General features: G+C 44.5%; 2 protein-coding genes across 2 annotated transcripts in view; one reads left to right on the top strand and one right to left on the bottom strand.

Moving 5' to 3' along the window:
* The window catches only part of LOC120852605 (synaptic vesicle glycoprotein 2C), a 169,441-nt gene that overhangs the window by 114,595 nt on the left and 27,501 nt on the right, over positions 1–27,345 (bottom strand). The gene's annotated exons all lie outside the window — the stretch shown is intronic.
* LOC120852604 (uncharacterized protein CXorf49 homolog) lies at positions 11,029–12,864 on the top strand. Its single transcript, XM_040225935.1, is given in 3 exon segments — positions 11,029–11,129; positions 11,208–12,214; positions 12,217–12,864. Coding segments are annotated over 3 exon segments (1,623 nt in total). The 3' UTR covers positions 12,732–12,864.

A 27,345-nucleotide genomic window follows, 5' to 3' on the forward strand; every position in this document is an offset into this window, starting at 1 on the left:
CCCATGAACTGCAGCCCTCCAGGCTCCTCTGTTCCTGGGATTCTCCAGGCAAGAATACTGGAGTGGGTTGCCATTTCCTCCTCCAGAGGAATCTTCCCGATCCAGGGATGGAACCTGCATCTCTTATGTCTCCAGCAGTGGCGGGCAGGTTCTTTACCACTAGTGCCTCCTGGGAAGCCCAAAATGAGTAGGCTCCTGCACCATGCTCTGAAGGAGCTGTAACCCCCTCGCTTTTCCAGTGCAGGATGGATGATGGTCCTGCTGGGCGGGTCTCCATGTCCTGTCCTCCCCTTCTGGGCCACTCCTTGCAGCTGCATCTTCCCTAAACCAGATTAGAGCAGTACAGAGTGATGATTCTAGCATTTTCAGGGCTCATAATCAGATGCTACATTTCTCTGCTCAGCAGGAGTGCAAGGACATAGCCCCACCTGGGAGCTTTTTAAACCTCAGGGGTAGTAAAGGCTAAGAGCTCATTCCTGCGAAGGAGACGGCTTAGTGACTTGACAAGGGACAGGAAATCCTCATTTATTATTAGCACCCTGTACTTAAGCCCCTTGCAAATAAAATTTAAAGATAATACTTATGAGAGATTTTAATATATAAAAAAGAAAAACGGTCCATTTTTCAATTCTTCCAGATATCTATCTATCTATCATCTATCTATCTATCATCTATCTATCTATCTATCTATCTATCTATCTATATATATTTTTTAACCCAAATATGCCCCATGGCCAATAATTCAAACCACACAGAAAATTATAAAATGAAAATAAAAGTCTTCTTCTCCCTAATCCTTGATCCTCTTCCCAAAGGTAACCATTAGTAATTTTTTTCCAATTCTTCCAGAAAGCTCATACATATAAATATACAAAATGGATATCCTGTAGGAATTGTTTGTTAAATATAGGTTTTCTTCCCCCCAACCCCCATGCAGCATTTATCATATCTAGTCTTTCTTAAAAATCTTTCAGATTTTTAAGCTTAAGCAAACCAGAAATAAATCTCTGTCAGGATTTTAATTACTTCTTCAAAACACATTTCATATATTTCAGAAAAGCATTCACTATCAGCTAATAGGGGAAAAGCAAACAGTAATTTCTCCATCTCTATTATTTCTATGCCTAAAATAAATACACCCAATTTCCCTAAATGAGAGGCCATTCAATCCAATTTTAAAGAATTTACAGATCGCACCCATTATGTATGACTTTTCCAGAAGGCTAGAAATACATGGATTTATAAGTCATGGTCCTTGACCTCAGGGAAGGAAAACTTGGCAAATCTTCCTCTGATGGCTACTCTAAGCCAGGAGAGAAAAGAGACAGTTTCACATCCATTATTTCACAGAACCGCCTCCCCCCTCCAAGCTCGCTGCCCAGGGCCAGTACAGAGAGGGGCACCTGGAGCAAGACCGTCCACAGCCTCCTGAGGACACAGGGCCAGACAGAAAGTGCCCTCAGGAAGCGGGCTGGAGGCCCTGCACTCCGCGTTTACTCCATCGAGATGGCTTAAGGAGCTTGTAATTCAGTGAGGGAGACCCAGGCCCATTACCCAGTGAGCCCCGCTGTGAGGCGTGTGTTCCGGGGGGAGGGGAGACTGGGTCGGAGGGGTGGGGGGTGGCCACTAATTCTGACTGTGGCCTCTGAAAAGGTTTTGCTGAGAACGGAACATCTGAGAGGACTCTGAAGGATAAGAAAAATTCCAACATAGTATTAAATTCCTCCAACAAGTGACAGGTTTAGAGAAAAAAAAAATAGCACTCAATCTGACTCTGACTAAACATATGTTTCAGATCCAAACATGATAATAATCTTTGGTGTCTACAATGGATTACTACTGGTAGTTAGACCAACTGTAGCTAGAATTCCATTGGGCACGCTACAGACAGGATGACGCCTACCCAACAGTTTATTCCAGACGAGCAGCACAACTAGGAGAGTCATGTTTCGATCATGGGATCTAATTAAAGCCAAAACCTCTGAATATTAGCAAAGGCACACACTTGAGGGGGACAGATGTGAATAAGCGTGGAACGGCTCTGGATGGCTGCCTTGCCTTCATGACCCCACTTGTCTTCACCGTGCTGAGACAGGGAGCCCTAGAAGACTGAGAGGTGGGATAAGCTCTCAACACGGACCAGCCTTCCCTGGCCACCGCTTCTCATGAGGCTACTGACAGAAAGTATTTTAGTCCATTTTACAGGTGGGGGAACTGAGGCTGAGAGAGGCCAGCAGTTGAATTCAAGTCTTCCAGATCCTTGTTGATCTGGAGTATGATCTCTGGATCAACAGCACTGGCACCCCGGGGTCGGGGGGAACTTGCTAGAAATGCAGACATTCAGGCTCCTCTCTGGACCTACAGGCTCAGGATCTGAATCTGACTAAGGTTCCCACGTGACCTGTGTGCGCTTGAGAATCTGAAGGCACTTTTTAGGCTGCTGTGCTTTCCATTGAAACATATAACCTAATACTTTTTTTAACTTAAAGTTTGTATTTCTCTAATACATATCTGAGCGGGGGAGATGCAGACCCCAGAATATTTAATTCCAAAGACACAGAACAAGCAAGATCTTCCTACATGAGCTGGAGAGGTCCTAAGGGTGAGCAGAAAGTCTGTGCCTCCCCTAGGACGTGCTTTCTTTATAGAAGCTAGAGCAGACCTGCAACGGAGAGAGGCCAGGCTGCAATTCTCAGATCCTTTCCTGAATCTGATGAAGACTTTCATTCAGCTGGGCTGTCAGGAGGTTGAACTTGGCCTGAGAAATAAATATAATCTGAAACTCACTCTCCTCCCATCGCAGTGGGGGCTCAGAACATCCTTGGCTGGCCAGCCTCTTGGTCCAGGTTTCTCAGAAGACAGAAAGAGGCCTCAAGCATCACCTCCCCATTAAGGGATTTTCTAACATCGGAGCTGATTCCACTTTATTTAATCATACCCTCATTTCCCCCAACAAATATCACATTTCCATTTCTGTCTCTTTGCTAAGCTGCTTTTGATTCTTTCTGACAATCCCTAAGGGGCACACATCTTTTCCCCCAGCACCATTTAAACCACATTTAAATGAAACAGAACAATTTTAAGAAATGGAATAGAGTGGTTTTTCTCATAATAATTTTAGCCATTAGTTAAAAAAAATTATTTTAAGCACTTCAGTTATCTATGGCTAATGCATTACCCTATAATTCATTCCACCATTTATTTATAGATTGATTTTCAATAAAAAAAACATTTTGTGATAGAGTTCTGAATTCAGTGATAAATAATCTCCACAGGGCAATGCTCACACTCACCTTTTATAAGGGGATTTTCTTAGGTTAAAACAAAATTATAAGTCAAAGTAAAACAAAAATAAATCTTTAATAATAACAATGACAGTTCTAGAGATAGTTATTAAAATGAATGATATAACATCACTCATCATATTCACAGGATTAAGGGAAAATGAGTTACTCCTTAAATTATTCTCATTATTTTTCAGATGTTACACAAGAGGAAGGTGCATTTATTGTCCCAAGGATAGGATTTTCTACTAACAGCTTGTGTTATACCCATAGTAGACACCCAGTTAGCCAATTCTTACTTAACCAACACAATGGATTAACAAACCCACCCACAACACAGTGAGAATTATTCCCCATCTTCCTTCTTCTTCCAATAAATGCTTTAGGTTTACTGTTTTATACCCAACCTTTATGTGAGTTCTGCTGTTATTAGTTATGAATCCAATTAAACAGCAGTCACATAAATAATGAGATATGAGTGTGAAAGGAATAGGAGCTACTCCTATGAAACTGACTTAAGAAAGACATGGGGAAGATGGGGTGCAAAAGTAAATATTTATTTAATACACTTATTAAATAAACATCTTTATATTAAATATTTGTTAAAGAAATGTATTAAATTATATTAAATAAAATTTATTAAACAAATGTGAGCAATCCAACTCAGACTGAGAAAAATCCTAAAGATGAAAGATTCTGTGCTTAGATAGAGACATATTAAAGAAGTTAAAACTGAAAATCAAAGCCACTTGATGACTATAGAGATACAGGAAAGACAAGGGTGTACTTCATTTCAAAGATGCCTACTCAAAGGGTACCTTTGCTCCTGCACCTGAAGATGGTTGAATGAATACAAGCCCATGTGTTAAAACAAAGTATTTAAATCCCTATGTTGATTTGCATGTTTTCTTGCTTTACCAACTTTTCCATTAACTGACCAATTACCAGTCTGGATTTAATTAGGTAGTGGGATGTCTACCTTGCCTCAGAGGACCCCTGAAGACAGGCTTTGTGCATCAAGCAATCAGGTTTGCATAGCCACTGAAAGAAGCGACAAGTACCCACTATGTGGTTTATCGCATGACTGAAGGCAACACTGAGAGAGCATCTCCTTAAGGTCAGTTCCAGAACTCACAACCTTCCTTAATTTTATTGAAGATTCCTCTTTTTTTCACTGTGTACTGGAAAAATCCCTGGAATGACAGTCAAGATCTTCAGGACTAGTTCCAGTCTCCCTAGAACTAGCTGTAAGCTGTTAGGCTAATCTTTCAGCTTCCTACGTGTCAAATGGTAGGTGGCGGTCAGCCCTGTAAAGCTGAACCAGGCTCTCTTCTGTCTGGGGGAGCAGGGCACTTCTCTGCCTTGCTGGTCTCTTATGCACCACCCCCCTCCCACCCACTGATGTGGGAGCTCTCAAGGCTGCTGCCCTGTGCTCCTCCTGCAGGGCCCCCAGGATGGTGGGTTATGAGCATGGCCGACCCTTGGCAAGACCACACTGTAGCCCATCAAAGGCTGACTCCAGGGACCACTGTGCCTCCTCCTGTGGGTTTGCTCCCACTCAATTCAAAGAAGGCTGATATTTAATCTTCAACTACAACTTGCTATTTCTGATTATTACTGGTTTCAAATTCTGCTTTTGAATTAGAAATGATAACATAAAATTGCAAGTTCAGGACCTATTCTATTGGATTCTTCCCCTGGATGTGTTGAGAAGTGGACCTGTTGGGAGCCAGCGTGAGGAACTCTGCCCATGGCAAAGGTCATGAGGAGGGAAGCTTGGCATACGCAAAGGCGTGATCAAGCCTCAGGAAACCCCCTGTTCCCGAGCATCTACCCCCAAAACCAGAGTACTTTACGGGGAGCTCTCCCCCATAACCATTTCTCTCAGAGAAGGAGTTAACTTGCAGCTCCAGTTAATAAAAATTCCTGGGCATGACAAGAGTGTTTCAACTTACGAATTCTGAAGGTTCTCTGGCCTGCCTGATCAGGCTCATCCGGCCGCATGTTATTGTTTACAGCCTCCCAACTGTGAGAGGCACGGGATGTTTTAAAACTTTCTAAATACAGACTCTTTTGAGAAGTTAGAAGATCATTAGTATAGTATTAGTGGGTTGATTAGGAATTATATTGGTGAAGGTTTTTTTCATTTGTCGTGCCAATAATTACTGCTAATTCCCTGCCCTGGGTGTGACAAGGATGTCTCAGGTCAAACCTCTCTGCTGACAGACTAGCTCGTGTGACAACCTCTCAACCATAAACAGCACAGAGAGTTTGGAGTATTAGCGTAGGGCTTTTTTCATTGATGAGTCAATGATTGCCATCAGGCCTCCATATCCTTAGGCACCTGGGAATATATTAATCAATGTATTTGGAATATAGAAAAGGAAATATAGTAGTTTTTTGATGTTAGCAATACTAGACTTTTTGAGTTAATGAATCTTCTCTTTTGTTATAGATCACTGTACTTTGTTATAAATCACTATAAATCACTAGGCAATGTAAAAATGTAACTTTATCACTATCAAGACAAAACAGATCTTAAGGGGAACATTGGTGAAGGGTTTACATTTGTTGAGCCAATATTTGCTGCGAAATCTCCATATTCCTGCCCTTATAATGAATATAACTAGCATAATAGGAGAAATAAGTATTAACCTTTAAGATTAATCATGTTAAACCTTAGGTTAAGTAAATTCCTTTCTTGATTGTAACTCACTACACCCTCACCCTATAGGAATGCAACTTTATTTGGAGGGTGGTGCCTGATTTAAGAAAAAATCACTCCTGGAAAAATAAGTTTTCTGGTTAACTGACCGGTATCAGAAAGGGCCATAAAATGTCAGCAGACCTCATGGTCAGAAGATGATGAAACTCATAAGACCTTTGTATAATTTTATATGAAGCACCTGATTGTGACAAGGGTCAGGTCTGCTGACCCCCACGTGACTCTGTATTCATCCCTATGTATAACAAAAAGGTATATAAACAAACCTGAAAAATAAAGAAATCAGATCAGTTTCTGGAAAGACTGATTCCCCCGTGTCGTTTCTTTCTCGCTCCCCGTTTTCCTGGCTGAATTTCCATCTGGTACCATTAATTTTCCTACTACACTATCTGTTTCTAATCTTCCTCTATATCTGTAATTATATAAGTTTTTTCCAGGACGCCAACTCCGTCCCCACCTTCGAATTACCCTGGATCCACCGGGGCTGGACCCTGGCATGGACTCATTATTAAAGCAATGAGGGGTTGAAATGGGGGAAGCAGAAAAACTGCTTTTGTTGTTGTTTAACCAAATGCAACACTCATCTTTAACCCGCTACTACTTACCACTCTGAACTCTGGGTCAGGCAGCAAAGAGTGAAGAGCCCAGGCTCTTGAAACATAAGGACTAGATCTGAATTTTCACTCTACTCTTTACTAGTATTTGATCCTGGGTAAGTTTCTTTCTTTCTTTTTCTCTGTGTGTCTCAATTTTCCGCTCTGTATAATGGAATTAATAACAGTACCTCCCCACACACTGTTTTTGAGAGATTAAATGGGTTAAAGCAGTAAGAACTATGTGAAACACAGCTGTTCAGTAAAAAACAATAACTAATATCACTGCAGATGGTGACTGCAGCCATGAAATTAAAAGACGCTTACTCCTTGGAAGAAAAGTTATGAGCAACCTAGATAGCATATTCAAAAGCAGAGACATTACTTTGCCGACTAAGGTCCATCTTGTCAAGGCTATGGCTTTTCCAGTAGTCATGTATGGATGTGAGAGTTGGACTGTGAAGAAGGCTGAGCACCGAAGAATTGATGCTTTTGAACTGTGGTGTTGGAGAAGACACTTGAGAGTCCCTTGGACTGCAAGGAGATCCAACCAGTCCATTCTGAAGGAGATCAGCCCTGGGATTTCTTTGGAAGGAAGGATGCTAAAGCTGAAGCTCCAGTACTTTGGCCACCTGATGCAAAGAACTGACTCATTGGAAAAGACTCTGATGCTGGGAGGGATTGGGGGCAGGAGAAGAAGGGGACAGCAGAGGATGAGATGGCTGGATGGCATCACTGACTCGATGGATGTGAATCTGAGTGAACTCTGGGAGCTGGTGATGGACAGGGAGGCCTGGCGTGCTGCGATTCATGGGGTCACAAAGAGTCGGACATGAGTGAGCGACTAAACTGAACTGAATATAACACTTGGTCTGAGGAAGAGAGCAAAAAGGGGAGAATAAAATGGTGATGGAAAAGAGACAAGAGGAAAAAGGGGAGGGGCTCTGGGGTGATGTAGAAAGTAAAATTACAGATTGGGCCCCCCCTCAGCTCATGTTCTGAATAGAAGCCAACTGAAACAGCTCTGGAAACATGAGCTAATTTTTTCAGTTTCAAAGACTTATTCTTCTGCATCTTGAGATTATTTAAATAAATAATCAATAGTCTTCTCCTAAATCCAACCCCTGACTTTTCCCAATCACTACTATTTTTAGTAGCCACAGGTAAGGACCATTGACACATTTAAATGCATCTGTGGATTTTCAGAAAATCAAATAAAAGTAAAGGAAGTAATAATATCAAAGGCATATGGACAAATAAAAAACTCTTTCCAATTTGCAACAGAGAAACATTTGCAACAAAAGTCAGCTCACCTTTGCCAGAAAGAACTGTAAATATCAGATGCAGACTACAGTGCATTTCTGACTTTTACATTTGGAAAGTCTGACATTTAAGTCCATTGGTCCAGGCAGACTGATGTAGCTGCTTGTATGGGCAAGTAATTCCATATCAAGCATTATTACCACTTATTACTTAAGTCCATCTGGGCACTAAGCAGCCTCTGAAGGCCCAAAGACACTGGCACTGAATTCAGTGAGCCAAATGCAGAAGGGGAGTCTTGACATGGATGACCAACCTACTTTCTAATATTCTTCCTCAAATGGCCAGGATAGAGCACGTCCACTGGATAGGGAAAGAGGTATTTAAATAATTTTGCATGGAAAAAATCATTTGCATATATGGCTCTGCAGAAAAAAGGACAACAGCAGCCCCCTTGGTATTCAAAGCAATGAAGAAACAGGTCTCGGGGGTTAACCTGTGGTGCACCACGAATATCAGACATCAGTTTCACACCAGTGGGATCCCTGTCGGGCCTTCCTGGTGGCTCAGTGGTAAAGAACCCGCCTGCCAATAGCAGGTTTGATTCCTGGCCTGGGAAGATCCCCTGGAGAAGGAAATGGCAACCCTCTCCAGTATTCTCACCTGGACAATTCCATGGACAGAGGAGCCTGACAGGCTACAGTCCACAGGGTCGCAAAAGAGTTGGACCCGACTTAGTGACAACAACGGGATCCCTACCTCCACAAATGTCCTCCATTCCTAGGCCTGTGCTGAGGGAGCAAGGTGGTAACTGACAAGTCCTTTCATGGATCACTAGGCCAACCAATGGAGCAGAGGATCACTGATCCACAGCTCTTGGTTGAGCTCCTGTGAAAAGCCAGACATCCTTCAGGGTATGAGGGAAGGGGAGGGCGGAGGACAGGGCTGCAAACAGGGAAGGGACTAGGCCCCCCTCTCAGGAGCTCAACTCACAGCCTCGTGCAGTGGTTCCAGACCACGGCTGCACATCAGATTATCTGGGTGATTTAAGGGAAAGAACACTGATGCCCAGGCCACACCCAGAGATTCTGGTTCTGAGGTAGAACTGAGGCAACAGTACTTTTAAAACAAACTTTCCAAACTATTCTAATATAAAGCCTGGGCTTCGAATCTTTGGTTTCCTGGGAATTGAAAAATCTGAAAAAAATTAATTACCATTAAATGAAACACATGCTATAATTAAGGTGAGTACATTCTGCTTAAGGGGGAAAAAGAAGGAGAAACTTAATTAATTCCAGGGGATCTGGAAACCTCCCCATAGAAAGTCATGGTGGATCATGCTAAGTTCTGAACAATGAATAAAAATTCTCCAAGTGAGAGAGGAGAGTTCCAGGGAAGGGAGGAAGACTGAGTTCAAAGACCTGGAGATGTGTCATAGCACCACAGACAAAAGGGCCTCTAAGTGGTTCAGGATGGATAGACTGCAGAGTTCATGTGCAAGGGTGACAGTCGTGAGAGATGGGGCCAGAAGGCAGGTTGAAGGCCATCCAAAAAGTCAGCCTTTATCCTCTGGGAAACTAAAAAACAGACTGGACATCATCCATGCCTGAAAAGATCATTTCAATAGCCCTATGGAGTATAAACTACAGGGGTAAGGACAGAGGGGTGGCAGTGGGGAGGGCAAGGGAAGGAAGAAGAAGGAAAAGTCCAGACCAGGGTGAGGCAAGCAAGCCCTGAGATGCCCTGAGCACAAACTTTAAGGAAGCACTCACCCTCGAGTGCTAACTCTGCTTCGGCACAACCCTGAGAGTGAGTGCTTCCTTAAATTTGTGCTCTAGACACCTTACTTTCCTTACCCTGGTCCTGGCCCTGACCTTGGAAAGAAACCAGCTGTTGCAATATTACTGAGAGGTAGCCCAGGGAAGGAATGAAGGTAGCCTGATCTAAGGCTGCGGCATGGCAGACTCAGAGAAGTGGGGCAAGGCTTGAGGTACTATTAGTAGTCAGAGCCCACAGTTCTTGGAATTTGACAGGTGAGGCAAGGAAGAGTGGAAGCTGACACTGGGGAGTTTGCCTTGGGATGAGTCACAATAAAATGAATGGAGAAGAGGGGTCCAAGGGGGGGGCAGGCCTGACACAGCTTCACATTTTAAACACATGAGGAAGAGCTTCGTATCAGTAACTCTTACTATGTTATAGCAACAAGGCAGAACAGGGAACGCAGTACAGGTATCACAAGCAAATCCATAAAGTAATGATCAATGTAATTGATAATCAGGATATATTAACACTTCATGAAGGAAGCAGGGCTTGAGTTGAGCTTCAGAAGAACACCCAGGAAGAATGTGACTCAGAGGATGGGCAGAGTGGCATGTCTGCTTATGCTCAGATATACAACAGTGAGGGGGGAGGCCTGGAGTGGAGAACAGAATGAGTGGGTCAGAAGGTGAGCAGAGTACGCAGCCTGGTTACAGTGGACAGGTTGGGCATGTGGAGAAGTACAATTAAACTGGGGAAGTAAGAGAAAATCCTTAAAAAGCAAGTCAAAGCAATTTTAATTAATAACATAGACAAATGCTTCCCTGGTGGCTCAGTAGTAAAGAATCTGTCTGACATTTTTCACAGAACTGGAACAAAAAAAAGTCTCACAAGTCATATGGAAACACAAAAGGCTGTGAATAGCCAAAGCAATGTTGAAAAAGAAGAATGGAACTGGAGGATTCAACCTTCCTGATTTCAGAGTATCCTACAAAGCTACAGTCATCAAGACAGTATGGTACTGGCATAAAAACAGAAATATAAACCAATGAAACAAGCTAGAATACCCAGAGATAAACCCATGCATCTAGGAGCACCTCATTTTTGATAAAGTAGGCAAGAATATACAATGGGGCAAAGACAGCCTCTTCAATAAGTACTGCTGGGATAACTGGACAGCTACACATAAAAGAATGAAATTAGAACACTTCCTAACACCACACACAAAGATCAACTCAAAACGGATTAAAGACATAAATGTAAGACACTTAACTAAAACTCTTAGAGAAAAATATAGGCAGAATACTCTATAACATAAATCATAGCAAGATCTCTCTGGACCGCCGCCACCGCGACCCGGTTGATAAATCGCCGCCGCCCCACGTCCGGCAGCCACCCAGATCGCGACATGAGCTCCCCAGATGATGAGGTGTTTATTTGGGGAGCGGGTTCTGGCTCAGAGTGCGGGGAGCAGACCAGCGGCCCTGAGGCCGGCTCCACAGCCCCGCGGGGACCTGGCCCCGACCCCGGCCCCGGCCCCGGCCCCGGCCCCGACCCCGGCCCCGGCCCCGGCCCCGGCCCCGACCCCGGCCCCGGCCCCGACCCCGGCCCCGAGCCGGGGGCACCGCGAAGCGACGAGGGTGAGGGCGGGGATGGCTTCCCAGACCCTGAGGGCTTCGAGTTGGAGCGGGCGGTGCTGGAAGCGGGAGGGCCGGCGCTGTTGGGCCGCGAAGGCCGGCCTGGCTCCCCGGCCGACAACACGGGGTATGCCATGCAGCTGCCTGACGAGTTGGTGGCGGCCGTCCTGCAGCAGCTGACCGACCTGGACTTGCTGGGCGTCCGCAGACACATGTCCCCAGAGAGGTACGCGGTCGGCGAAGTGTCTGCCTTGCGGGACCTCGAGGCGCGTCCCAGCAGTCGAGGCGCGGCCGCCCGGAGGTGTGGGGAAGCGGCACAGGCTGAGGCCCGCCCTCTCTGCGTCGGCGGGCCCAAGGCGGGCCGGGCCTGGGGGAACCCTAAGAGAGGCACTAAGAGTAGGTTGAACACGGCTGTGGGTCGCCAGTGGCCCCCCTCAGGAAGCCCAGCCGGGCTGCTCTCTGACTCCAAGTCCTCTGATGAGTGCAGTGAGATACAGCCTATGAGGGTGAGCATTTATCCCAAAGACGGAGGCCAGGCCAAGCTGAACAGCCCCAAGGATCCCGGGGACACACCCAGACACTCGAATGTCCAAGGCAGGGAGAATCTCCTTAACGTGCCAGGCACTTGCCTGTCCTCAGCTCCGCGAGGATTGATTTCGGTTGTGGAAAGGCAGGGCAGGCAGGGCGTTGCAGACCAGGAGGACATCTCACCCCCTAAGAAAATGCAGAGCGTGCTCCGGGGGAAGGGGGGCAGCCTGCCCAGCTCCCCGGGGGTAGCAGCAGCAGCAGCAGCTACAGCTACTGCAGCTGCCACTACAGGCAGGCTGCCTCTGTCCAGTCCTTGGAGGAAGAGGGTCCAGGAGAAGAAATCCCTTGGGGGCGTCTCCAAACCTGCCCTGGGGAGAACCTTCCCTTCCTGGGGGCAGGGAATCTCGGCCACTCCCCTGGATCCGGCCACCTTCCCCCAGTCTGCGGCCTCCCGCTGCTTGGGAGGTCCAAGAAGTATGCCTTGGTCCCTTGGGGAGCCAAAGAGTCCAAGCACACCAGCGCTGGGAAGAAATCCGTGGCTAGGCGGGCCCGGGAGTCGGTGGCAGCAGTGCCGGTGTCGGGAGAAGACAACGAGCCAAATAGAGACCCAGTCACAAAGGGCCAACTGACCACTGACAGGCCGTGGCCATCTTGTTCACGGGTGCATCATGGAGAACCCAGCAGCGCCAACCTCAGCATCAGAGGCGGGCAGGATTCAGGAAACTCAGAGCCTGCGGCCATGAACAAGGGAAAAGTCGTGCCCAGAGGGCCTGGCCCCTCAGGTGACCAGAAACCAGCTGACCGTCCCCCAAGACCGAAAAGGCAGCAGCAGCCACCCGGAAGGCAGGGCTGTCCTCGGTGTGTAGTGCTACAGAGAGAAATAGACAACCTTAAGGAGCAACTAGCCTCCATGCAGTACCTGGCTGAGAAGTTCCAGATCCTCTGAAGTTGAGCCCAGTGTCTTCCTGCAAGAGGAGCAGCTGTTACCTCCGGGGCTGGCGAGCTGTGGCCAAGCTTGTTGCCTCTTGTTCTACCTCCACCAGGGCATCCTCTGCCCCTTGTTTTGCCCCCTGTCTGCCCCAGTCTCACAGCAGTTGTGTGTTTTTTTTTTTTAATTTAATTAATTCATTTATTTTACTTTACAATACTGTATTGGTTTTGCCACAGCAGTTTTTGATTAAAGGACTTCTCATAAAAAAAAAAAAAAAAAGATCTCTCTGACCCACCTCCTAGAGTAATGGAAATTAAAAACAAAAATAAATAAGTACGACCTAATTAAACTTAAAAGTTTCTGCACAGCAAAGGAAACTATAAACAAGGTGAAAAGACAACCCTCATAGTGTGAGAAAATAATAGTAAATGAAGCAACTGACAAAAGATTAATTTTCAAAATATACAAGCAGCTCATATAAGTCAATATCAGAAAAACTAACAACCCAACCAAAAAGTGGTAACAAGACCTAAACAGACATTTCTCCAAAGAAGATAGACAAATGGCTAATAAACACATGAAAATACGCTCAATATCGCTCATTATTAGAGAAATGCAAATCAAAACTACAATGAGGTATCACCTTGCAAAGATCAGAATGGACATCATCAGAAAGTCTAAAAACAATAAACGCTGGAAAGGGTGTGGAGAAAAGGGAATCTTCTTACACTGTTGGTGGGAATATAAATTGATACAGCCACTATGGAAGACAGTGTGGAGATTCCTTAAAAAGCTAGGAATAAAACCACCATCAGTTCAGTTCAGTCGCTCAGTCGTGTCCGACTCTTTGTGACCCCATGAATCGCAGCACGCCAGGCCTCCCTGTCCATCACCAACTCCCAGAGTTCACTCAGACTCACGTCCATCGAGTCGGTGATGCCATCCAGCCATCTCATCCTCTGTCATCCCCTTCTCCTCCTGCCCCCAATCCCTCCCAGCATCACAGTCTTTTCCAATGAGTCAACTCTTTGCATGAAGTAGCCAAAGTATTGGAGTTTCAGCTTCAGCATCAGTCCTTCCAATGAACACCCAGGACTGATCTCTTTTAGGGTGGACTGGTTGGACCTCCTTGCAGTCCAAGGGACTCTCAAGAGTCTTCTCCAAAATCACAGTTCAAAAGCATCAGTTGAAAAAAAAAGTTCAAAACACCATATGACCCAGCAACTCCACTACTAGGCATATACCCTGAGGAAATCAAAACTGAAAAAGATACATGTACCCCAGTGTTCACTGCAGCACTATTTACAATAGCTAGGACATGGAAGCAACCTAAATTTCCATCAACAGATGAATGGATAAGGAAGCTGTGGTACCTATATACAATGGAATATTATTCAGCCATAAAAAGGAATGCATTTGAGTCAGTTCTAGTGAGGTAGATGAATCTGGAGCCTATCATACAGAGTAAAGTAAGTCAGAAAGCGAAAGTGTTAGTCATTCAGTCATGTCCAACTCTTTGCAACCCCATAAAGTGTAGCCCACCTGCCAGGCTCCTCTGCCCATGGAATTTTCCAGGCAAGAATACTGGAGTGGGTGGCCATTCCCTCCTCCAGGAGATCTTCGTGACCCAGGGACTGAATTTGGGTCTTCTGCATTGCAGGTAAATTCTTTACTGTCTGAGCTACCAGGGAAGTCAGAAAGAAAAAAAACAAATACCATATACTAATGCATATATATAGAATCTAGAAAGATGGTCCTGATAAAATTATTTGTAGGGCAACAATGGAAACACAGACATAGAGAACAGACTTATGGACATGGGGATAGGGGAGGAAGGAGAGGGTGGAATATATGGAGAGAGTAACATGGAAACATATATTACCATATGCAAACTAGATAGCCAAGGGCATTTGCTGAATGACTCAGGGAACTCAAACTGGGGCTCTGTATCAACCTAGAGGGGTGGGGTGGGGAGGGAGAGAGGAAGGAGGGTCAGGAGGGAGGGGATATATGTATATCTATGGCTGATTCATGTTGATGTATGGCAGAAACCAACACAATACTGTAAAGCAATTATCCTTCAATTAAAAATAAATAAATTTAAAAGAACAATAAAGAAATGCATATCCTCATCTGCCTGCCAGTGCAAGAGACGTGGGTGGGGAAGGTCCCCTGGAGAAGAAAATGACAACCCACTCCAGTATACTTGCCTGGAAAATCCCACTGACAGAGGCGTCTGGCAGGCTACAGTCCATGGGGGTGCAAAGACTTGGACACAACTAAGCACAATACAACAGTAACATAGACAAGGGGAGCCACTGATGGTTGGTTCTTTAGTGAGGAATTAATGCCATCAAAGTATCAATACTAGTAGGAAATTACTAGGACGCTTAAGAGCAGGATGGCTCTATCTAAAAGGCCCAACAGTAACTGTTTTAGACCTTGCAGGTGATATATGCTGTGTTTCAACTACTCAACTCTGTTGTCACAGCACAAAAGCAGCCATAGATACCAAGTAAGCGAATGGGCAGGGTCGTGTTCCCATAAAACTATTGACAGAAACAGGGGAAGGGCCAGAGTCAGCCTACGGGCTGTAGTGGGCAGATCTCTGTTTTGAGGAAAAGTTTTCCTGTAGCCATGCCGGGAACTCAGAAAAACCATGAGCCTGTCTTGGAAGAGGTCGCTGGTGGTCCCTGAAGGGGCCGTCTCCGTGCAGCAGTGATGACGGGAGCAGAGGACAGGAAACCAGAGCCGGGGGACGGTGAGGACACGGAGGCCGCAGGAGAAGCCAGTGCCGGTCACAGGGGCAGAGGGCACAGCCGCGCTGGCCGGGGAGAAACGCTAGAAGAAACACACCAGCGTGGAGAGTGGCGAAGAGGGGCAGAGGAAAGCAGCCACACGCGCACAGGGACACTGCCCTGAGACCACAACAGAACAGAGAACAGCAAAGGGCTTCTGCTACCAAGAAGTGGGCTGATGCTCCCCGGTGTCTTAGTTCCAGAAAGTCCATGAACACAGGCTTACGAGAAATTCATTAGTCTCAATTTTAGGTGTAACTGCAGCAATAAAAGGATTTTTTTCAGGACTGTCTCTTGAACATCAGCACAATGACCAAATAAAGCATAAAAATCCAAAAGGAACTGGTGTTTTAGAGGAAGAGAACAAGAAAGTAATTTTGAACGGATGTCCCTTATTACATCTTTTGATATTTTAAGCAACAGAAAGGCCTGAAAGAGAAGGACTCCTGAAGTTGATCTCAGGCCATTTCTGGACCCTGGGGATGTGACTGTGCATGGCAGGAAAATAGGTCTGAAAATGGACTCAAAGATTGCACTGTGCTTAATCAATATTGATGAACGTGATTACATAAGTCCTCCAAAACTCTCTCCTGGAAAATTGCACGTACGTTTTCTTTGTTGCTCTTGGTTTAAGTTTAGGTGGCAGATATGAAAATAAAAACCAGAATAGCTTGTAATTGACTCCAATAAAATCTAAAGGAAAAATTCAGTAGATGACTTCTGATGTTCCAACTTGACCTTTTGTTTCCTCAAACAGGTAGGTACCTAAGCTGTCAGCCCAGGGACGTGAATGAATAAACACTGACTGGCCTTGGACTAATGGATATTGGTCCTAATCCATTCCTGCTGGTGAAGCAGAGGTGAATTCAGGACAGCACTTTTTGACATTTGAGATTTATTTTGTCATTAGGGATGAAACATCATACAAGGGCTCCTCAACCCAAACTGTCAGAAGGACACAGGTATTTCAGGGAAGGTCACCCAAATATTCAGGTACTGATCCACAGTACTGAAGCTATTATTTACTGGCAGATTCTTCTTCTTATTATTATAAATGATTTGTGTTTAGCATGAGCAGTCAGCCATCTGCTTCTCAAATTAGGAGGGAAAAAAATGTGATCACTTTGAGAGTAAGAAAAAAGTAGGAATTTTAGTCAATTACTATATTATGGTTCAAAAAGAGAACAAAGAATGTTGAATCCATTTTATTTTCTTCTCCAAGATAAGGCATGTTAAAAACTGACCTACCCCCATCCCTCAATCTCTCTTTTTAAATTAATTATTTTAATTGGATTGTGGTGGTTTCTGCCATCCATTGACATGAAACAGCATATGTGTGTCCCCCTGTCCCGAACCCCCCTTCCACCTCCCTTCCCACCCCATCCCTCAGGGTCATCCCAGTGCACCGGCTTTGAGTGCCGTTTCATGCATTGAACTTGGACTGGTCATCTATTTCACATATGGTAATATACATGTTTCAATGCTATTCTCTCAGATCATCCCATCCTCACCTTCTCCCACAGAGTCCAACAGTCTGTTCTTTATATCTGTGTCTCTTTTGCTGTCTCACATATAGGGTCATCATTACCATTTTTCTAAATTCCATGTTTAAACAATAGTCATTCTTCTCTTTGTACCCTTGTCCATCTAACTTTCCCTGAAATAACCTTCTCTTGCCCCTCATCCAAATCCTGTACCTTGCACTCTGCCTACACATTCTTTGTAGGGATGCCCCAAACTAGCTTTCATGAGTAACTTCTGTATATTCTCACCCACATTCTGAATTGTATTCTTTTGTAAGTATTTCATGTGCATCAGTCTTATCTCTAGAACTAATCTGCAATTTAAGTCCTGCTAGGTATCAAATCTTCTAGCATCTCATTCTGAAACTCTGTGAGACTATATTGTTCTGCTGTTGCTACTGCTAAGTCGCTTCAGTCGTGTCCGACTCTGTGCGACCCCATAGACAGCACCCCATGAGGCTCCCCCGTCCCTGGGATTCTCCAGGCAAGAACACTGGAGTGGGTTGCCATTTCCTTCTCCAATGCATGAAAGTGAAAAGTGAAAGTGAAGTTGCTCAGTCGTGTCCGACTCTTCTCGACCCCATGGATTGCAGCCTACCAGGCTCCTCCGTCCATGGGATTTTCCCAGGCAAAAGTACTGGAGTGGGTTGCCATTGCCTTCTCCTAGGCACTTTAAATAATCAGCAAAATCTAGTTAATTTCATTTGAGCTTAACATAGGTTTAATTGAGAGCCAAGTATCTCTCACATATAGCTGTGTATGTAAATCTGAAATTCTAACCATAAGATCTTGAGTGTCCCAAGAAAACGTGGTAAATGGCACACTTGAGAGCTTTTCTGGAACAGTGATCCCTAAATGTACATACAGAGAGCAGGTTTCATGAGAAAGTTTCCACTAGCCTATAATAAATGAGAAAAATTAGGAAAATAATATGTCTTTTTCATTAATTTATTCAACTTAAAGGAAAGTCATTTATTCTAAGCATAATCCATCCTGTTATTTTGATTGAACGTGTCTTTTGTTTTATAAAGTGGTATGAGTAGAATGAGTAATATGTGCTGTTGCAATTAGTTTTTTAAACGACCTTCTCTAGTAAAATGAAAAGTTGGTTTCTCTATGTCAATCCACCTATTTTAAATTTCACTTCAAAATCTAAAAGACAGGGAGCCACTAGTATAAAACTTGAAATAGTGAGAACAATATTTTGAACTATTCCACTCTGAAAAAAGGCTAGCAGAAGAAAATTAGTTTACTAAGCCAGGGCTCATGACATGAATTTCTAACATGGAACAGAATAGGGAGGTCTCTTTCATGCACGCGAGATGATCGATCATACAAGGTGACCAAAAGTCCTCACCATTCCTCCCATCAGGAGGTGAAGTCTATGCTGCCTCTTCTTGACCCTGGGTAACCACTTGACCAACAGAATATGACAAGTTATGCTGTGTGACTTCCAATATCGGGTCATAAGGGTCATGTAGCTTCCACCTTGCTCACTAGAACACTCACTCTTGGACTTGTGAGGTACCATCTAAGAAGTCTGACTCCTTTGAGAATGCCATGCTGGAGCAGTCACAGGCAGGTGCCATCATCCACAGACCCAGCTGAGCCCTGGCAGGATGGCAGCCATCTGGGACCCTCCAGAACAGTCCGTCTGCCAGCTAAACACCACTGAGTAACCTCTGATGGTACCACCAAGAACAGAAGGATCACCCAGCCAACCCCAGTCCAAACCCCTAACTTGTGAAAACATGAGATATAATAAAATGGGTTCTGTTTAAAGCTACTAAGCTTGGTAGTTTGTTACACAATAATAATACATATCTGGAATGGTATATTCCCATATCTAAAAGGTGTTTTAAAACACTTTAAAAAACATTTCATTCACTGAGAGATTATAAAGAGTATAGTATTAAGGATCATAAATATTTCTCCACTTTCAGTTTGAGGGAGATCAAAATGGTTTAATTGTTAATAATGCTTTCAGTACTACAAATCATTTCAAAAGAAGAACATAACATGCACATCCAATAAGGCATTCCCGTTCCTCTGCTTAATTCCACTGGTGAACAGAGGGGGCAGGGGGTGGGTGGGCAGAAACAAGCTAGAATGTTCTCTGTCTTCCTATCAAGTCTTTTCCTAGAAAATTCCAGGAAGGATTTTTTTGGCGGTTTTCTTTGGTTTTGATGAGTGTGTTTTCAAAGTAGGAGAAAGAGAAAAGTTAAGTAAATGGGGAGCAGGAATGAAGAACAGGGTGTTTTTTGGGTGGTGGTGGTCGTGGGTGATTAGGTTCTAAGATGGGAGACTTGACCATGACTACAAGGAGGGAAAACAGGGAAAGAGCACTTTCTCCGCAAGGAAGTGTATTAATTAACCCCTAGGAGAGCACAGGACCTAAATCCACATCCTTTGGAGCGTGCCCACCGCACTGGGGTGCATTAATAAAGCTCAGGGGCAGGATGGAAGAGAATCGGGGCTCTCCTTTGGGAATGGGATAGCAGATTCACTTCCATAGTTGTTTCTGCACAAGCACCCTCCTTCAAACTGAGACCCTCCAGGATCCTCCTATTTTCCTGTCTTGAGACCCTGCAACATGTTACATCAGTGATCACTTAAATCTCACAGCACAAATAAGACTAAACGTGTTAAACTTTGACTCTCTGGGGGAAGGGGGAGGGCTAGGGGCAAAAGGGCATCGTGCACACAGGGCTGTCACAAATAACAAGCTGCTCCTCGGGGCCAGGCTGGAGCCTCCCAGCTGTGTGTGTAGATAAGCAGAGCAGTGTTGCATGCTGGGATCTGAGGGACTGCCATTATATTCCTGCTGATTCAGACCTCAGGATGAGGCCATCACCCACTCACCTCTGACCCCGCCCATCCCAATAGAGAGATGCTGACAAAGGTTCAGGACTGTTGTCAGATAAACGTGACAGAGTTTGACTGTTGCCTTCATTATTAATTCCAACTCTTTCTCTCTCAGTGGCCCAAACACTGAGTTTCCTAAAGAGAACTTCAGGGTTAAAGGTAAACTTTAAAGTTTAACCCGTTAAACTTCTGGGTTGTATTGAAAAGTTCCAAAGTCAGCTTTTTGAAATAATACATACTATGCAGGGATTTCCCAAGTGGTGCTAGTGGTAAAAAATCCACCTGCGAATGCAGAAGATGCAAAAGACCTGGGTCAGGAAGATCCCCTGGAGAAAGAAATGGCCACCCACTCCAGGATTCTTGCCTGGGAAACTCCACGGACAGAAGAGCCTGTTGGGCTACAGTCCATGGGGCTGGAAAGAGTCAGACACAACTGAACACAGACAGACATAGACATATGTAGGCTTTAGGTCTTAATTGTTTAGCAACACAAAATACAACTGTAGATCATTTTTCTAAAGGACAGAACACTCAGTATTAGAGTTAAGAGTATCACATTAGTAAATCAAGTCCCATGGTAATAGGGAAGAACAAATCTGACTCACATTAGATCTGTTTCTTTTACTTTAAGCTTTGCTTTATTGCTTTGGCTTTGAGGTAAGCATGTTGCCTTTAGCCTGAAATATAAGGGACAGGCCATTCTCAAGGCTCTGACCTTTAAGGGTATAGGGTATAACACTTTCCCATTCACAAAGAGATAAAAGTTGTAGAACGGAGAATAACATTTGTCTTGCTGGAGGTTTATAGGAACATCAGGACTGGACCTATGTGGACAGCTGCAAGAACAGAGGATTCCAACAACACGAAGTCTGAAACAACCAATCACACCCCCTCCCCTTTTAGTATGAAAAAGTGAAAGTGAAGTCGTCCAGTCGCGTCTGACTCTTTGTGACCCCATGGACTGTAACCTACCAAGCTCCTCTGTCCATGGGATTTTCCAGGCAATAATACTGGAGTGGATTGCCATTAAACCTGAATTCTGAAATGGGTAAGATGGTTCTCTAGGACATTAGTCCACCATCTTCTTGGATTTGGGGCTTCCTGAATAAAGTCACTATTTGTTGTCCCAACACCTTACCTCTCAATTTACTGGTCTGTTGTGTGGCAAGCAGAATGAATTTGGACTTAGTAATACCAGAAGCCAAGTTTTCTAGAAGGTAGGGGAAACTTTTAATACTATTTAACTCGTTCATGTTAGATCCAATTTTTCCTCTGCACTTCAACAATTGTGACTGTCATGAATATCTGAACATTCACAATTGTATTCAGTGTCAATTTTTCATATATATGTATATTATATACATATATATGTACACACACGCACATACATATATATTCCCTCCTACTTTAAAGGATAGATTCTCTTTTTAACTTAATTATATTTAATCCCTGGGTCATGTGAGTAAAACCTAGTCATGGTCAGATTTCCTTTTACTTTATAACAAAGAATAATAGGAGATTACAATTTATGTTTTAGGTACCTAACTGTCCTTACACAGACTAACCTAGACAGCATATTAAAAAGCAGAGACATTACTTTGCCAACAAAAGTTCGTCTAGTCAAAACTACAGTTTTTCCAGTAGTCATGTATGGATGTGAAAGTTGGACTATAAAGAAAGCTGAGTGCCAAAGAACTGATGCTTTTGAACTGTAGTGCTGGAGAAGACTCTTGAGAGTCCCTTGGACTGCAAGGAGATCCAACCAGGCCATCCTAAAGAAAATCAGTCCTGAATACTCATTGGAAGGACTGATGTTGAAGCTGAAACTCTAATACTCTGGCCACCTGATGCGAAGAACTGACCCATTTGAAAAGATCCTGATGCTGGGAAAGATTGAAGGCAGAAGGAGAAGGGGATAACAGAGGATGAGATGGTTGGATGCCATCACTGACTCGATGGACATGAGTTTGAGCCAGCTCTGGGAGTTGGTGATGGACAGGGAAGCCTGGCGTGCTGCAGTCCATGGGGTTGCAAAGAGTCTGACACGACTGAGCGACTGAACTGAACTGAACTGTCCTTGGCAAACTGCAGCCTTTGGGGGAGCCAAAGACTTCCCCTCATTTCACTCAGCAAGGCAGAGCTCTGATTCTGTGAAGGACAAAATGGAAACTTCAGAGACTTAAAAATGAGGCCATGTAGCTGGGTGGAAAATGATCCCTTTATTTGGACCATCTCTCTTCCATGTAGTGTTTTACCATGTATTATCCGCTGCTCCCACAGCCCCCTTGCTCTCCTCTCTCTCCCCTTCTCCAGCTACTCTCAAGAACTGTGAGGTTTTACCTTGCTTGGAAGCTATAGCCTAGTGGTTTCATGGATGCAAGTAGAAAACGCAAGTCTCCTAGGTCTGACACAAAGGACACTCACACTCCCAGCAACAGCAATCCCCAGGGTGTGAGCATGTGCGCTGACCAGGAAGGAATGGAGCAGGCAGCTACAGCCTACCTCTAGCCTTAGTGTCGTGCTAAATGAAGAGCAGCCCAGCTCGGGGAAGGAGCCCACATCCACATTTGGAGATCGGGCTTCCCTGGGGCTCAGTGGTAAAGAATCCACCTGCCAGTGCTGGAGACATGGGTTTGCTCTCTAGGTGGGGAAAGAGCCCCTGGAGAAGGAAATGGCAACCCACTCCAGTATTCCTGCCTGGGAAACCCCATGGACAGAGGAACCCAGTGGGTTACAGTCCATGGGGTCACAAAGAGTTGGACATGACTCAGCGACCAAACAACAACAAATCAAGAGTGTACAGGTCTATAGCAGGGGTGGAGAAACTATGTTCTTGTAGAGCAAGGAATGGTGAGTTAAGAATTTTTTTTTTTACATTGAAAAAGGGTTATAATAAAGAAGAATATGTAACAGAAACCATGAAAGTGAAAAAGTTGCTCAGTCGTGTCCGACTCTTTGCGACCCCAAGAACTGTATAGTCCATGGAATTCTCTAGGCCAGAATACTGGAGTGGGTAGCCTTTCCAACATCCAGTGGATCTTCCCAACCCAGGGATCAAACCCAGGTCTCCCGCATTGCAGGCAGTTTCTTTACCAGCTGAGCCACAAGGGAAGCCCCCAAAGCCTAGCGTATTTATTGTCTTGCCCTTTACAGAAAACGTTTGCTGACCCCTGGTCTACAGCATCCTCTGTGCTTGGGGACTTATGGGGCTGCAGGTGGCAGGATGGCAAACAGAGGGTTCAGGGCTTCTCCGTCTCGCCCCTCTTTCTTTCCATCAGGGCTACAAAAGGCAGGCCTAACGGAGCAAGCGCGTTATGAAGTTATCTTGGTCTTTCACTATTCCCTCCCATCTCCGACATCCCCAGAGGCAGGAAGACTTCATAAGGAGGGACCGAGATGAAGGCTCACTGTCGCATCAACATTTGCGCGGGCAAGGGTTTTCTGACCAGCATATGCTGCTGGTGCGGTTGTTTTCCTACAGCTACCACCCAGCCCTCCAGAGGACATCTCAGACTCTCTTGGGAAACCTCTTTTTTCCTACCAACCAAAATATTTCTCCACAAACCAACACCACTCTTTCACCAGCCTAGTTATCTCATTACCTAGAAAACTGATTCACCCGATCCCTTCTTTCTTAAGTCCCTGAAAGTCCATGTGCTGTGGTCATCAGGACAGGTTTCCAAGCAGTATCAGCATTGTCTGGTAGCCTTTTGGTAAGTGCATCCACAAAAAGGGACTGATTACAAACATTATTATCGCCAACCTTCAGTCAGCACCGGATTTACCTAGACTCTGGCTTATTGGGTAATGCTTTGATACAGGCGATGGATTCCCCTGCTGCTATTGAGGCGCTTATCTGTTTTGTTCTATCTTCTTTGATCCAGCAGTTCTCCCAGCTTAAGAAACAATAATCCTAACTGACAAGCCTGGAATAAAATACATCTATTTAAGTTTTTGTAATACCCTTAATCCTAGTCTGCCACCACCTGCCACAGTTTTCAGCCAACAACTAAGACAGTTCCTCTGAAAATTACGTCAAGTTGAGATGCTAAGTACAGCACACTAGTCACAGAGATCTGGGCCAATCTCGTCACACCCGTAAACCGGAATGACAACCATCATATCGCCATGCAAGTCTGGGAATCAGAATGCTTCTAAATGGAACCACTAGCTGAATCTTACCACCTACTAACCAGACACCTCTCCTGCATTAATTCATTTTTAATGTACATTCAGAATTCTCCCGTAAACAGTATGATGGGACAACGCTTCCATCTTTCATCTACCTTGTGCAATAAAATGTACTTTATGTTTCCCTTTCGTTAAGTTTTTCTTTCACACGGTTAGTAGAACTGACATGAGAACCCTATGAAGTCAGCAAGAGCTTAAATAACAGTTCATTAATTAATAGTGAAAAACAGGGGGAAGCTTGTTAGTGTACTTTCTGCTACAATAGCACCAAAAGGGTTTCTCAGGATTTACCTTCCACCAGAAGAATTACTGAAGCACTGATGCCTAGAGGGCAGACTCAGTCACAGAGGAGCAGAACAGGGGAATTTCTCTTCGGGGTTAAATTTGTTACTGGAGCAGCCCCCGAAACATCTTTTCAGAACTCCTAAAACCCCCAGGAAGCCCTCCCATCAGGAAGCTTCCATGAGCCTCTTATCCTTCTCCATCAGAGGGCAGACAGACTGAAAACCACAATCACAGAAAACTAACCAAACTAATCACATGGGCCAGAGACTTGTCTAACTCAGTGAAACTATGAGCCATGCCGTGTAGGGCCACCCAAGACGGGCGGGTCATGGTTGAGAGTTCTGACAGAATGTGGTCCACTGGAGAAGGGAACGGCAAACCACTTCAGTATTCTTGCCTTGAGAACCCCATGAACAGTATGAAAAGGCAAAAACATACGACACTGAAAGATGAACTCCCCAGGTCGGTAGGTGCCCCACACATTACTGGAGATCAGTGGAAAAACAACTCCAGAAAGAATAAAGGGATGGAGCCAAAGCAAAAACAACACCCAGCTGTGGATATGACTGGTGATAGAAGCAAGGTCCGATGCTGTAAAGAGCAATATTGCATAGGAACCTGGAATGTCAGCTCCATGAATCAAGGCAAACTGGAAGTGGTCAAACAGGAGATGGCAAGAGTGAACATCAACATTCTAGGAATCAGCGAAATAAAATGGACTGGAATGGGTGAATTTAACTCAGATGACCATTATATCTACTACTGAGGGCAAGAATCCCTTAGAAGAAATGGAGTAGCCATCACAGTCAACAAGAGAGTCCAAAATGCAGTTCAGTTCTGTTCAGTCCCTCAGTTGGGACAGATTCTTTGCAATCCCATAAACCGCAGCATGCCAGGCCTCCCTGTCCATCACCAACACCCAGAGTCCACCCAAACCCATGTCCATTGAGTCAGTGATGCCATCCAGCTATCACATCCTCTGTCATCCCCTTCTCCTCCTGCCTTCAATCTTTCCCAACATCAGGGTTTTTTTTCAAATGAGTCAGCTCTTCACATCAGTTCAGTTCAGTTCAGTAACTCAGTCGTGTCTGAATGTTCGCAATCCCATGAACCGCAGCACGCCAGGCCTCCCTGTCCATCACCAACACCCGGAGTCCACCCAAACCCATGTCCATTGAGTCAGGGACGCCATCCAACCATCTCATCCTCTGTTGTCCCCTTCTCCTCCAGCCCTCAATCCTTTGCAGCATCAGGGTCTTTCCCAATGAATCCACTCTTTGCATCAGGTGGCCAAAGTATTTGAGTTTCAGCTACAATGTCAGTTCTTTCAATGAACATCCAGGACTGATCTCCCTTAGGATGGACTGGTTGGACCTCCTTGCAGTCCGAGGGACTCTCAAGTCTTCTCCAACACCACAGTTCAAAAGCATCAATTCTTCAGCGCTCAGCTTTCTTTATAGTCCAACTCTCACATCCATACATTATCACTGGTAAACAGTAGCCTTGACTAGATGGACTTTTGTTGACAAAGTAATGTCTCTGCTTTTTAATATGCTGCCTAGGTTGGTCATAACTTTCCTTCCAAGGAGTAAGCGTCTATTAATTTCATGGCTGTAGTCACCATCTTCAGTGATTTTGGAGCCCACAAAAATAAAGTCTGTCACTGTTTCCCCATCTATTTGCCATGAAGTGATGGGACTGGATGCAGTTATATTAGTTTTCTGAATGTTGAGCTTTAAGCCAACTTTTTCACTCTCCTCTTTCACTTTCATCAAGAGGCTCTTTAGTTCTTCACTTTGTGCCATAAGGGTGGTATCATCTGCATATCTGAGGTTATTGATATTTCTCCCGGCAATCTTGATTTCACCTTGTGCTTCATCCAGCCCAGTGTTTCTCATGATGTACTCTGCATATAAGTTAAATAAGCAGGGTGACAATAAACAGCCTTGACATATTCTTTTTCCTATTTGGAACCAGTCTGTTGTTCCATGTCCAGTACTTGGATGCAATCTCAGAAACGACAGAATGATCTCTGTTTGCTTCCAAGGCAAACTATTCAACATCAGGGTAATCCAAGTCTATGCTCCAACCAGTAATGCTGAAGAAGCTGAAGTTGAACGGTTCTATGAAGACCTACAAGACCTTCTAGAACTAACACCCCAAAATGATGTCCTTTTCATTATAGGGCACTGGAATGGAAAAGTAGGAAGTCAACAAACATCTGGAATAACAGGCAAATTTGGCCTTGGAGTATAGAATGAAGCAGAGCAAAGGCTAACAGAGTTTTGCCAAGAGAACACACTGGTCATAGCAAACGAACATAGCAAACCCTCTTCCAACAATACAAGAGAAGACTCTACACATGGACATTACCAGATGGTGAATACTGAAATCAGATTGATTATATTCTTTGTAGCCAAAGATGGAGAAGCTCTCCACAGTCAGCAAAAACAAGATCTGGAGCTGACTGTGGCTCAGATCATGAACTCCTTATTGCCAAATTCAGATTTAAATTGAAGAAAGTACAGACTACCACTAGACCATTCAGGTATGACCTAAATCAAATCCCTTATGATTATACAGTAGAAGTGAGAAATAGATTTAAGGGATTAGACCTGACAGAGTACCTGATGAACTATGGATGGAGGTTCGTGACACTGTACAGGAGACAGGGATCAAGACCATCCCAAGAAAAAGAAATGCAAAAAAACAAAATGGCTGCCTGAGGAGGCCTTACAAATAGGTGTGAAAAGAAGATAGGTGTGAAAAGAAGAGAAGTGAAAAGCAAAGAATAAAAGGAAAGTTATGCCCACTTGAATGCAGAGTTCCAAAGAACAGCAAGGAGAGATAAGAAAGCCTACCTCAGTGATCAGTGCAAAGAAACAGAGGAAAACAACAGAATGGGAAAGACTAGAGATCTCTTCAAGAAAGTTAGAGATATCAAGGGAATATTTTATGCAAAGATGG

Source organism: Oryx dammah, unplaced genomic scaffold (genome assembly GCF_014754425.2).
Source record: "Oryx dammah isolate SB20612 unplaced genomic scaffold, SCBI_Odam_1.1 HiC_scaffold_26, whole genome shotgun sequence".
Classification (NCBI taxonomy): domain Eukaryota; kingdom Metazoa; phylum Chordata; class Mammalia; order Artiodactyla; family Bovidae; genus Oryx; species Oryx dammah.